Raw genomic sequence first — 14,662 nt, 5'->3', positions numbered from 1 at the left:
AAGGCAATGTGTTCCATCTTTCAAGGTCTTTTTGGATTTCTATAGTGACGTCACAATAGTTTTTTACACATAATGTATTTAAATTTTCTGTAACCATCACTCCTAAGTACTTTATTGCCTTCAGATTCCAATTAAATTTGTATCTATTCTGCATAGTCTTTGTTGGTAAATAGTTAAGTGCCAGTATTTGCGTTTTTTTGACATTAATTTTATATCCTGAGAAATTTCCATAAAGCTCCATAAGTTCCATTAGTGCAGGAATTGATTGGTTCGGTCGTTGAAGAAAACAGATAATGTCGTCTGCAAACAGTCCTATTTTATGATTTGTGTTTTTAATTTCTATTCCCTTGATTTCTTGTTTTTGTCGAATTGCCTGTGCTAAAGGTTCTATATATAGGGCAAACAATGTGGGGGACAAACAACAGCCTTGTCTAGTTGATCTCTCTAACAGGAATTTATCTGACAGATTACCATTTATTTTGATTCTTGCACTGGGGTTTTGATACAATGTCTTTATACAATCCACTGACTTTGGATTAAAACCAAACCGTTTTAAAACTTGATATAAAAACTTCCAGTTAACGCGGTCAAACGCTTTCTCTGCATCGACACTTATTAATACTGTACTCATTTTTTGTTGTTTTGCTTCTTCTATCACATGTAGAGTTCTCCTAATATTATCCTGCGTCTGTCGCCCCTTTATAAACCCAGTTTGATCCTCGTCAACTAGATCGGCTATAAAATTATTAAGTCTCTTTGAAATAATAGATGTGTATAGTTTATAATCTATATTCAATATTGATATAGGACGGTAATTTTCACACAAGCTCCCATCTTTTCCTGGTTTCAATATGACTGATATGATAGCCTCTGCCCATGATAGTGGCATTTTATTATTTTTTAGTGTCCAATTAAATGAGGACTGGATGAGAGGTACCAATTCTTCCTTGAATGTCTTATAAAACTCAGCGGGGTATCCGTCACTTCCTGGGCATTTATTGTTCTTCAATGATTTTATGGCCTCATTTATTTCTTCTCTAGTTATGATTGCAGTAAATATATCATTTTGGGTTGTGCCAATTGAAGGCAAGTCCAGATCTTTTAGGAAAGTTTCTGTTTCATCTTCATTATCTAATGTGGGTTGAGTGTATAGCTCTTTATAATATTTTTTGAATACTCTTTCTATTTCCTCTGGTTTGTGTAGAATCTCTTTTGTTTGTGGGTCCCTCATCTTAAATATTGTTTGTTCCGTTTGCTGTTTTCGTATTCTTCTTGCTAGACATTTTGTTGCCCTCGGTCCTATTTCGTAGTATTTTTGTTTTAAAAATTTATTTTTCTTCTCAATCTCTTCCAATAGTAGTTCATTTATTCGTTTCCGTATATTTATTATATCCACTAATATATTTGGGTCATTTGTAGCCAGATGTTTCCTCTCCAGTTCTTTCAGATAATCAATTTGTGTTTTAAATTCCTTTGTTTTCCTTTTTTTTATTGCTGAAGTGTAAGATATCAATTTACCTCTCAAAACTGTTTTCATTGCATCCCATAGAATGGCTGGGTTCACTTCTCCATTGTCGTTTTCTTCTAGATAGTTCTGTATTTCATGTTTTATCCAATCAGTTGTTTTTATATTGTTTAATATTCCTACATTTAGTCTCCACACCGTATTCCTTTTATTGTTTCCTATCTGTATTGTCAAATGTAAAGAGTTATGGTCAGATACGTCCGCTGTGCCAATTCTGCACTCCCTTATTTTGTGTATATCTTGTATGTTAACAAAGAAATAGTCAATCCTTGAATATATTTTGTGGCGTGCTGAGTAGAATGTGAATTCCTTTTCTTTTGGGTGTAGGTATCTCCAAATATCTATCATTCCCATTTCTTTTAGAACAACTTTAGTAAATCTTGATAGATGTGTGTTACTCCTCTTTTGGCTCGTTGTATCCAATTTTTGTTTAAGAATCATATTCAAATCTCCACCACAGATTAAGGTTCCTTCTGTTTCTATTGCTATTCTATTTAAAATAGTTTGAATAAAATCTGTTTTGCTATTGGGGGGTGAGTATATGTTGACCAGTGTAACAATCTGGTCTTCAAGTTTTCCTTTAATTAACACATATCGACCTTTATTATCTCTTATCTCGTTCATCAGTTCAAATTTAACAGTATTCGATATCAGTATAATAACACCTCTTATTTTTTTATTAGCATAGGAACTATAATAAGCATTTTTGTAACCAAATTTCTTTAGCTTTTCATGTTCACTTCTGTCTAGATGGGTTTCTTGTAGGAATACTACATGGGCTTTTTCTTTCTTTATTCTTCTCATGACCTTTTCCCTTTTAACTGGTGTGTTTAGACCATTCACATTCAGCGACATTAATGTGACATTATTGTATGCCATATTCAACTAGAAAAAAACATTTCCCCTGATATAAAACAACCTCAAAACATTTAACAAATAATAACAATGAACTTAGAACTTGCTTCCAATGGGGGAGAGTAAACCTTACCCTCCCATGGTCCCTGTTGGTGGGTGAAGAGTAAAACCCCACACGAGGTGGGGGCCCTTCCCTAGACTTGTAGGTACAATAAGCTACACTAAGTCTGGATATGTCCAACATTAAAGAACGTGCTCTCATAGCCGGAGCAAAACATTTTAAACCACAAACATTTTTATCAGTATTTTTCTCCGTGATTATTTTAGATTTGTGGTCTTTATAACTCACTCATTGATCATAGAAGGTGTGTCGAGTCTGTTGCGCCTTAAGCAGGAGTCAGTTAACCAGCTGGTAGTCCTGTAGTATTTCCCTCGCTCTCAGCGCGGTGCTCTGGCTGGAACGCTGCCGCCCCGCGCGGCTCCATCCCGGGGTCGTCCTCGCATCAGTGCCGGTGGACTCGCTTCGGACGTCGACTTCGTATCCGCGTTCCTTCATGTCCACCGCTGCCTCTCTGGCTGACCCGTACGTACGAACTCCGCTGCTCCAGTGAATCCTCATCTTTGTTAGCGGTGTTTGGAAGCGGATGCCGTTTTCCTTTAACTTTTTTTTTATGTCGATGTATGATTTTCTCTTCAGGACAGTTTCAGTGGGGTAATCATGGTCAAACCAGATACGTTTTTCACTGACTGTCACCTTCTTTTGCCAGGCTTTTTTAATAATAATTTCCTTTGTTTCATATTGTAAGAAGTTTATAACTACGGATCTCGGAGCATTACCTGGAGGAGGTTTCCTGCCGAGGGTTCGGTGAGCTCTTTGTATCTGTAGGGGCATCCCCTCCGGCAGCTGGAGCTCAGTTGTTAACAGGTGGATGATGTATTTAGTCATGTCACTGCCTTCAACATCCTCAGGCAGGTTGAAGATTCTCATGTTATTTCTACGTGACCTTGTTTCTAGGTCAGTGACTTTCTCTCCCAACCTGCGGGAGAGCTTCTCCAGCTCCGTGAGCTTGTCCCCAGCCTCAGCGCTCCACTCCTCCAGCTCCGAGACCCGTGTCTGGGCCTCTGATAGGCTCGTCTTTTGTGACTGCATCTCCGTTTTACTTTCATCCAGTTTTTTGTCCATTTCTTGTCTAAAAGTAGCCATCTCTTGCTTCAGCTCTTGCTTGAACGTGTTAAAGTTTTCCTGAAAGTCGTTTTTGAGGCTTTGTATGTCGCTGCGTATATTAGCCAGTCCTGCTAGCAGCGCTTCCTCGCCGTGTGAGGCCGCAGGTGTGGTTTTCTCCGGTCCGTCATTATCGTTTTCTTCCATCGTGTCCGGCCTGATAGCTGATTCTTTCCCCTTCTGTTTGTGTTTGCCACCTTTCATGGCAAAGTTGTGTCGTCCAAATGTTGAGTTATAAAGGTAATATATCGAGTTTAGTTTCCCGACCGAGAGAGCTCTTAATTATGCGCCTGGTTGCATCAGCGTCTAACCGGAAGTCCTCGATATGGACATTTTTGACTTGCAACGTGTAACAAATAGCTAAATAAAGAACAGATAATCCGCGCAAGGACCTTTCCAGTATGGCTACATGATATTTGGTGAACATACGACATGCAGTATCTTTGTCAAGTATTGTAATATCGTTGACGATGAATTTTAAGATTTGTTCTTCCAAATAACACTGCTCTTTCTCTTGATGCCAGCTGTGACTGGGCCCCGTTTGTTTATTTCCATCATACACATGAATCTGCAGTTCATCAACAGGGTTCCAAAAGTGTACTGCTTTGTTTTTCTTTATTTTAGTCCTTCTGACTCTTTATATGCACAATTTGAGAAATGATTTCGACTTATTTCACAAAACTGTCATTTGTAATTTGAGGAGCATTAATCTAGAACATAATGTGGCAAAGCCAGTCAGTCTCTTGCAATATGCATATTGTTGATACTGCAATAACAACACATTTTAAATGTACTTCCCTGGTGGCCATTTTTATTTATCGCATTTTATTTTATGTTATTCTACATGAAGACTGCAACAAGCGTGCCTAAATCATCCCACAGGCCGCAAGATGACCTTGAAAAGTGTCATCGGCTGCAATGATCTGCTTTCTTCATCAGAAAGATCAGTGAGGCAGAAAGTATGAAGTCACTACCTTCTTCATTAGCATGAAAAATTGGTCTGAAAAAACCACGGTGTCAAACATGGTTGCAGACGACAGGGTGTTGTGCATCAGTTTACGGCACGAATGCGTTCTTTTCAGCTCAACTCTCCTGAAAAGAGTTTGACGTGTCCCTTCTACACAATTCAAACAAGCACAGTAATACTATTTTGGCATTGTTACTTCAAAAAAAGAAATTGTTTGCTGATGATAGCACGTTGTATCCGTCGCCGGTGGGAGTCATCCATGATGGCATCTGATAGGTACTCAAGTGTTACATAAAGAAGTGAGTAATGAAAATTCTGTGAGAGGATAGAAGCCAGGCAGATTTTCAATTGTTAGTTCAGAAAAGGTCAAATCTGGGTTCGTGAACTTCACAGCAAACAGCCACTGGAGGCGAGCAGGACATTGTGGCTTGGCCTCATCTTTACAAAATGCTAAAGTTTCAAAACACTGCAAAGCAGCAAAACTAGTAAAAAAACTAGCTCTGAGCACAATTAAGATGAAATGTAAGAATTGTCCAGAATCGTCTTGGCTTTTAGAGATTGTTCTCCCTGCCATGTACTTCAAAGGTCTGGGTCCTGCACTATTAAATCACTACGGATGTAAACAAACCTAAGGGCCCTACAGCAGGAAGTCAGCACTCTAACCTCCCAGTTATTATTTCACTTCAGATGTAATATAGTGGGGCGCGGGGGCAAAAACAATAGAAAATATATCCTCTCCCAAACACTCACAGGCAATACTATGTCCAGGCTTGTCTGATGAGGGCCAGACCAAGAATAAGTCACGTCCCTGTAAGCTCATATACCACTGTAATAGAAAGCCTATCACCCACATCACAGCGGACGGATAGCTTTACACCAGATAGTTCTTAAAAGTGGCTCTCCAAGCAATTACACAGGAAACCGTCCTCCGCCGGATCAACCCGGGCGGTGTGGCTGAGCATCAATCACATTCATGGGGGCTTGAAGACACAGACGGTACAAATAAGCGACGGCCGCACACCTCCGAGCCGAGCCGGGAATTCTTCTGACTTCATCTCTCCATCAGTGAAATGAACGAGTGGGAGGCGACCGCTCGGTCTCCAGCTGTGAAGCTCGGCGGTACAAACCCTCGTTTATCAAGTCGCGGAGACGTCGGGGACGAGCGTCCGTCATTGGCCACCTTGTCACCGGTTTTAAGTGATGACGGTCGCTGTGTAAAGCTGCCATCCATCACTGCATTACATCACGGAAAAAGAAGGGAAACCGAGTACTCTGAACAAAGAAGTGATTGCATACTTTTTTTACAAAGACGGGAAAAGGAAAACAAAGTTTCCTTGCACCGTGCAGGAGGGGCATGTTTGGCAGCCATCATCTAATCTCCGGACTGCACACGGCGCCCGTTTGGTCGATCGACCAATCCAACAATGCACTTTCTCATATGGAAATCAGTGTTTCCCTTTCCACCGAGGGATGAATGCACATGCACGGCTCAACCCGCCATTCAAAGACTTGCGCCCTGCAGTCAATGCTCGCTGGGGGAAGTCTTGAATGGCTCAAGAGAGAATCCTAACTTCATTAGTCGGCTGCTGGCTCTCCGGAGGTGGAGAAAGTGAGCAGCAAAAGGCACGCATGAATCCAATCTCCAGCCGCTTCGCCACTCAACAGTCCTCCAGAGGAATATCGGACTTGGAGCGCCTCAGAGCCGGGCGAAGAAACGAGCAGCTCCGGGGGAAACGTGTAGGCTACAGTTAATATCAGGCGGATATACGCCGTGTATTAGGAAATCACTCCTTTAATGGGCTGCATACGAGAGCACTTGTCTGACGAGATTGGCGTTAAAGAGCTCTTAACAGGGTGTTGGCAGAAACTTCAGTGTCCTGGTTATTCAGGCTTTTCAATTGCGTCCAAATGTAGAGTGGGTTTTGGGCATATTAGGGTGTATTTGTTTGGGTGAATTTTATGGGTGGCTGGGTTTTGGGTTTTGGGGTTGGGGGGTGATATATATATATATATTGCTCAAAATGAGTGACTCTCGTCTTTTAGCACACTGTTAGAGAAATCTTGTTTTGTCTCACAAAGAATGATGTGTAATGTGCAGTCTGTGTTCAAGGGTGAGCTGTGTCAGCACTGTTGGAACCTCTGTGCTGCTTTTGCTGTCCTTCAATACAGTCTCAAAACAATTCAGCCTTTAGGAGACACTGTCTGACTTCATAGTTAGACAAACTCCTGGATAATCAAGCAACGGTTGTACTGTGACTTTGTCTCTTCTTGCAACAATAATGTCATAAAATCGTCTTCAATGGTTTCAAATCGCTCTCAGTCCGTTTCCTGTGTATTCTGTGTGTTTTTTACGAGGACATTCACACAGTCACTACAACTCTAATCTTAAAATACCACATTAGCACTTTTTGAATTAATATTGAACTCTTTTGTTAAAAGGACATTAACCACAAAGAAATCAGCATTACAACAGCAGGACCAAAGCCTTGTAGTTTCATCATAACATGTATCAGACATACTGGGGGTTTTTTCCACGAATGAGTCTTCTATTGTTTATCAAGATGAGCACATCATTTACATTTACTTCATAGGTTTTCAGCCAGGGATTGTAAGTATCAGGACCATGTTTGCTTTCATGCCCAGATATTTAATGTACAGCCAAAACGTCCTCCGTCAGCTGCTCAAACACAATGACGACGCTAACTTTTATGGTTTTTACGACCCTGCCGACGGCAAAGTGCATTCACTCCAGACACAGCTCAAAACAGCTGCGGATTGTCATACATCAGTATTTCTTCTGAGGAGAGTGGCAAGCCACTCCAGCATGTAGCCTTCAGCTGTAATGAATCTGCCGTGTGATTCTCAGGCATTTAGTGCACTTACCAGACAATCCCATTAATTCAACACTGGACTGGACGTTGTTTACAAAGACACAGTGCACTCTCCCAATTAAAAATCTGTCCCTAATGCAACTAATTTGTTTGTGTACTAAGAAATGACAGCCAGTTGATGCTTCTTGGTTTTCAGGTACCAGAATTCCTCCATCAGATGCATTTCTTAGCGTTGATTGTAATTAGAGGGAAAAAGTAGAAAGGTTATTGTCCTGAGCATATGTGCAACAAACATTCAAAGCATTTAAAAAAAGCTCTCATTTCAAAACGGTCTCTCTGATATTATGTAAATATCGTCAATTTGTGATGATTTTCTGGCTAAAAGCAGTTTGCAATTGAAAGAAACGTTTTACTTCTCAAGAGCTAAATCGGATTAAATCTAACGTCACATTTTGGAGGCTGCTGATGTACAGGCATCACAGGCCTGTCATTACAGGAATTACAGCCGCTGGGCAATATCAGTCACCTGTGATTTATGTGACGTGGAACTGGTCGGCGTGCTCAGCTACTTTAAGAAGACAATAACCTGGAGTGGAGACGTGGGATGGTTCACTGTTAAAAAGCCAGCGGAGCCAATCAGGGATGTGTCATGATATCATCGCCATGAGACGATATCATGATCAATAAACGTGCTGCAAGCATGTGCGTGCTGCTCGACAAAGGAAGAGTTGGAGTGAAACAAGTGTGAGTGGATTTTATTCTCGAGTACCGTATTTTCCTCCCTATAAGGCGCACCTAAATACCTCAAATTTTCTCAAAAGCTGCCAGTGCGCCTTATATATGGAAGAATTGCTCTACTCGAGACTGCTATTTGACAGCTGAACAACCAGAAGCTTTTATTTTGACAACTCTAACTTCGCAACCGGATCTTCAGAGCGGACGACACTCCACACAACACCTTCATCACTCATGGTTGCAAACCAACATTCTAACAAACCAAAATAAACTAGATGGAATAATTACTCCCTAAACTGGGGAACAAAAACACATAAACACAATCAACACAACACCAAGCCCAACAACAACCCACAATAACCTCCAACAACACAAAACATGAATTTGTCGCTGCAAGGCATGATGGGACATCATGCCTTGCAGCGACAAATTCATCCTGAGGTCCTCAGTGCAGCCGATAGAAACTCCCATAATTCATTGCAGCTGTTTGTGGTGTTTTAAATGCAATTATTGGGGGTTATATTTGGTTTGTGGTGTCGGTAATAATTGTGTTGTGTTGTGTTTTTGTTGCTTAGTTCATGTAGTTTAGTTTATTACCGGTAGTTGTAAGTTGTCAACCAGCAGTGAAGAAGGTTTAGTGTGTAGTGTCCTGCTGGCATAGGCTGCAGGTAGGACTATCAAAATAAAGTGCGTGCACCGCTCTGGGTGTTAGAATCAGTGGAAAATGGAACCTAATGGCTTTGAGCTATAAAGGTTGCTGACCACTGGTCTATTGCATGCGCCTTATAATGCAGTGTGCCTTATATATGAACAAAGTTGTAAATTATGTCAATTGATGTCGGTGCGCCTTATAGTGCGGAAAATACGGTAAATATGCAAAAGTGACCAAACAGAATCTAAAACGAGCTCAATGAGGTAATGTCACGAGGTTACCTCAACCCCTGATGTGTATTTTATTGTATTGATCTTCAACTGTATAAAATGTGTAAGTCAGCAGCGTCGGTATGTATATTGTAATACAGTGTTGTACCACAAGGGGGTGAAGCGAGTCAATCAAACAGCCGGTGTGTACAACAGAAGCTGCCAAGACATACTGGGACATTTGTCACTTTTCAGGGGTCCGTTTCCACGACGACGGTGCTCGGAGCAACTTTTAGAAAACAACTCCTGAGATGGAACCATTATCATCTCCATGGAAATGGGGGAAATCGCTACTTTTTGATAACACCGCTCATGCACATCCTCAGATGATGGACAATGAAAACAATGTTTGCCTCCGTTTGCGTCGAAATTCATAAAAGCACTCCAACATTGTCGTCTGTCCATAATAATGTCTGTGTCCTTGCCATTGTTAACGTTTATAGTGCTTTGCTCTCTGCGCACATGTTATTTGCCGTTTCCCTATAAAAACAACAAACTCATGACCCGTCATGCCATCAATATCATTTTAAACATTCCTGCCATTTTCAAAACGTTGCCAAAACATTTCGGAAACAAAAACGCCCCCCCAAAAAAAAAGATATAATTTCACTTGAATCATCCTTTAAACCGGCCCTGAAAATCCTGACCAAGGCGACAGACGTGATCTTGGCTAATTAATGCTCACAAGACACCACAGGCTTGCATCTGTCTGCTTTACTTGGGTCGATGAAAAGTGGAATTTCAACGAATGCCCACAAAACAACCAACGTACCTATTTTCTTGCAGCGCTCCTCGCCTCTGTTGTGCATGATGATGGGAGAGTAGATGAAGGGACTGGCTGTGGACATGTTCTGTCCCAGGAGGCCTTTCACCTTGTGGGGCCGCAGGCTGACGGGCAGGTTGAGGAGCTTCACTGATCTGCAGTCGTTTGGAAATCAAAACCAATGATGAGCGTTAGGACGATGTTCCACAAACTCAAATTACGTGTTCATGTTCGCCAAGATTTCACTTCCAATGGAAACACCAGAGAAGTGTGCTCGGTTTTAACTTCACAGCTGGTAACAACTGCTTATTCCGAGTTTCTTTTTGATGAATATTCATTTCTAGTGCAGTTCTTCAGGAGAGATTTATGACGATGCTCGTCGTTAAGGTTTACAAGGTCAGCAAAACAATAAGAAGTACACTCACTTGAACAAAGTGTGTGTTATTTCACAGGTTCCAGGACCAGGGGTCCATTAATTAATGTAGCTGATAAAGAAACCCTGTGAAATAAAGGTGTTAAAGGTATGTTTCAAAAATCTACTTACCCGAAAAGAAGAAAGGAAAATACGAATATGAATAAAGTCGAGGTCTAATGAAACTAACTGAACTATTTCCAGAGACAATAAGCCTTTATTGTAGATCAACTACAAACTACTGTAACAGATTCAAAAGTACCAAACTTTAAAGGAGTTATAAACTTTTTTTCTACGACGTTATTGGCAGAATTTTGATTTCCCTTGATTTCTGCTTCCACCGTAACTTTATGATGTAGAAAAACTCACTTTCATAATTATTTCCACACTCAAAAAAGCTCTAACTACTCAAATGAAACCACTCGCTTGATGTAACCCTCAGAGTTTTCAGAAGGAAGATTAAATACTCCAAAACATGAACCCACTTATTTAACTAAAACTTTTCTTTTATTGTGTCTTCCTTCATCGTGTTAAATCATTCTATTTGAATTAACTATTCTAAACTAAACTGAGACTGAATAAATCCTTCAAATCACACAGTAAATCTCTCCATTTTAATCAAAACTAACAGATCTCATTGAAGCGTCACAAAGTTGAGCCATGACGTGCACTGTTGTACGAATGCTGCAAAAATCCTGCGTTTTCCTGTCAAACGTCGCCTTGTAAACAGGCTTTAGTCACTTTAACAGATTTCCCTCTGCTCTTTGTTGTCCGTTTGATCTTTACTGATGCTTGTTTGAGTTTAAGCTGGACAAAAGAAATCCTTTTGCAATGAATTAGAAAAAAAAAAAAGATAGAAATATGATCACATTTTTTAGAAGCATGCAGACGTTGACTTCTCGGACTTTGAACGTCTGTTTCTCTACTGATGAGTCGAAACAAACAAGAGATGTCACACTTAAGGCCCGAGGGTCAAAATCGGCTCCAATCGGGCCAAACTGCCAAGCAAAGTGTAAAAAGTTCTCAACGATTGATTCTTTTTTTTTGTTTTTAATAACAAATTTTCTTGGATTTTGCACCAGAAGGTTTCATTTCATTGTTAAGATTGTAGTCATTTTGGGTACTAATTGTTTTGTTTTTTTAAACCACGCATACTCTGCACCAGCTTTTCTTTTCTTTAACTATCATGGCAGTATTTGACTGATCCGGCAACCCTGGAAATGAAATTGGGGCCGTTTGTGGCCCCTGGACTGAGCCATGTTTGACACCCCGGGTCTCCACTGTAGCGCTGAGCCACGACGCCGTCTTACCGGACGATGGGGAGTTTGGTAAAAGGCACGGGCGGCAGCTTCAGTCCGTCAGGAAGGGTGATGACCTCCATTCCCCCCGGACACTTGGCGGTGTAGTTCTCCAGACTTTGAGTCACCTCTTTCTTCTCTATAAATGTGGAAGCACATAGCGGCGGAGAGGATCAATGGTAACGAGTACATCAAGCCATCTACACACACGATCGCACAGAGAACAAGGCTGCAACAACCCGAAACAACACCAGTGTCTTTACAGGCCCCTGCACCCACCTCAGCTGCTGCAGACGATTCATCCTGGAGAGCGACATCAATTAAATAGACGTTAATGGCCTGTGAGGTGTCCCTCTCTCCCTCTCTCTCCCTCTCTCCCCCTCTCTCTCCCTCTCTCTCCCTCTCTCTCTCAGCAGTCGGAGCCCCGGCCTTTCAACTGACTTTTATTGCATCATCAACGCCTTTTGGAGGGAACATTACTGCTCAACCAGCTGTAGAATTTGCTTTGGCTCTGCAAGTTTCCAGAGTGTCCGTCAGGGCAGGAAGGACACCCACGAGCAATGATTTTACCAGGACCTACAACCCTCTCTTAGGTACACATTAGGATTTTATGATGGCCAGCTTTGATTTCTTTTATTATAGGTTCTTAAAATAAAACTCCCTTCGACCACTTCGCCCAAACGGGGTCATTCATGCTATATCTTTATTGTCCAAGCCAAAAACTGGATATTTATCTGCCTGTTTTAGCAGCTCCAGCAATTAATTTTCACATCTCCCGCCCACAGGAAACACATTTCAAAGACGGCGTAAAGAAACAATATGTTAATGAGTCCATACAGTAAAAGATTGTAAATAAGTGGAGGGTGAAAGCAGCAACCTGCAGACGTGAGAGACGGGGCTGGAAGAGGGAGGGAAGACGGACCAAGTGCAAGAGAAAGAACGAGCAGGAGATGAATGGATGAATGAAGGGCAGTTTAGTTAGGTTCAAAGCGTCGATGATTGATGACATATTTAGTCTTTTTTTGTTGTTTTTTGCTTGGATTCTTTACAATGTCTCAGGATTTACAGAAGCATTCATTCATTTCAGAAAAGTTTTATGGTTACGTGTCAAGGTTTTCAAAATGATCCATTCAAAGGGCGACGTCAGGAATATAAAAAAAAATGTGGTAATTGTTTTTGCCACCAGTGGACGCTGTTTGTTTTTGTCATTAAAACAACGCAAATATGTACAGAGAGAACAACACGCGATAAACATTAACGCTGGGAGAACACAGACATTCTAGAGCAGTGTTTTTCGACCACTGTGCCGCGGCACACTGGTGTTCCGCGAGATATAGTCAGGTGTGCCGTGGGAAATTATCCAATTTCACATTTTTTCCTAAAAAAACATTTGCTCTCACAGCCACTGTCAGCTGTGAGAGCAGTGTGTTGAAGAGTAATCATGTATAACTACTCTTTGCCAATAGATGGCAGCATAAAACTTTGCAGTTGAAATTGAAACTGAAAGAGTCAGTCTGGTTAATCTCCACCTGCTGCTCCCATCTTGTATCAAAGTACTGTGTCAGTGACAGTGATGGAGAAGCTTTTGAAAAGGAAGAATGTGAACCAGGATCTCAGCTCTTCATCCATCAGGTCCAGGTTTCACACTGAGGGAGTACAAACAAGAAGGCCGTTGCTCGGCTAATCCCCCGCCGGAGGGCTTTATATTTTCTCACAAAGCCAGCTCTAAGGCAGCACACTTGGTACACTAGAGGGTGTTCCATGGGTCCTAGTAGATAATTATGTAGAATCTGAAAGGTCTTCTTCATAAGCTATGTCAAAATACGTCTCCAGAGCCCAAAAGGTGTTTTATGCACTTAGTGACCCTGTGACCTGATATGCAAATTAGGTCATGGTCACCATGGTGCCCCTTCTCCCCAGGTGGAGTGTCCATGTGTGAAGTTTGGTGACTGTGGGCCCAGGAACTGCTGAGAAATGAGAAATGTTTATATGAAAATACATGTATTGTGCAACCATGACGAGCAAACTTCAGACCCTACCAATCTTCAAGGTCAAGGTCAGGTCACTTGGTGTACTGGAGGTTATCCCTGGAGTGTGTATCATGTGTGTATAACATTTCAGAGTCCTAGCTCAAAAACCTAGGCCTCCAGAGCCCAAAATGTGTTTTTAAGCACTTCGTGACCCTGTGACCTACTTAATATGCAAATTAGGTCAAGGTCACCAGAGTATCCCTTCCCCCTCTGAGATGTATCCACATGTGAAGTTTGGTCACTGTGGGCCCAGGGGTTGCCGAGATATAGGTAGAAACGTTCAAACGGACGGACGGACGGGCGGACGGACGGACGGACGGACGTACGGAGACTGTTTCAAGATCCCCCTTCGGGGCCTATCAGCCACAGCGGGGGATAATAAAAAAAGAAATTGGGAAATAGTTTTTTCTGTATTTATTTGATTCCTGTTGATAAAACTTTGATGGGAATGACTTTATATTGTTAATAGAGGCTACAGAGTTTCACATTTTAACATTTTTGGGTGGTGGTGTGCCTCCAGATTTTTCCAAAGAAAAAAGTGTGTCTTGGCTCAAAAAGGTTGAAAAACACTGTTCTAGTGGACAGACGATGACGTTGGATTGTTGTTCCAGGTGACAATCGGCTATAAATCTATCAAGTCCCAGGAGAATATGGAGTCCTGACACTCTGGAGGAAAAGAAAGAAATTCAACAACCATTAAAGATCTTTATAGTGACAGTATTTAGAAAACTGATTCAAATTTAGGCTGAAGCTTGAAAAATAGACTTTTCAGTGTGCCTTCATTTGGAGCGACGCAGCAAACTCCTAAAAAGATGTCAGACTGATGCCATCCACACGTACTGCATTCATGTACACTCCCCCAGCGTGTTACTCTCGCCTACAGCTAAAACAGCGAGCTGGACGCAGGAGTGTCAGATTAAAAGACGGGCTGAACAAAGGAGCACAGGGGTGGACAATGGAGAACACTGACACTTCCACACAGGTGCTTCTCTGGAGATAACATCCTGCCACGCTCTGCGGTACGTGTGCAAATGTAGGGTTTGCATCAAAGGAGGCCAAAGAAAAGATCTTTGCGAGTCCGGGGTGGTTTAAGGTGCTTTTCT

At 41.6% G+C, this 14,662-nt stretch overlaps 1 protein-coding gene across 2 annotated transcripts in view; it reads right to left on the bottom strand.

The window, feature by feature from the left end:
- Positions 1–14,662, bottom strand: part of trappc9 (trafficking protein particle complex subunit 9) — a 270,086-nt gene that overhangs the window by 216,674 nt on the left and 38,750 nt on the right. For both annotated transcript variants that reach the window (XM_080515759.1, XM_080515760.1), the window contains 2 exons: positions 11,542–11,668; positions 9,829–9,974 (listed from right to left, as the gene is read on the bottom strand). In XM_080515759.1, coding sequence (XP_080371885.1) covers positions 9,829–9,974; positions 11,542–11,668 — 273 coding nt within the window. The remainder of the gene's footprint in view (positions 1–9,828; positions 9,975–11,541; positions 11,669–14,662) is intronic.

The sequence above is a fragment of the Blennius ocellaris genome, assembly GCF_963422515.1.
Source record: "Blennius ocellaris genome assembly, chromosome: 20".
In the NCBI taxonomy this organism is placed as follows: domain Eukaryota; kingdom Metazoa; phylum Chordata; class Actinopteri; order Blenniiformes; family Blenniidae; genus Blennius; species Blennius ocellaris.
This window is presented reverse-complemented; position numbering and strand designations above follow the sequence as displayed.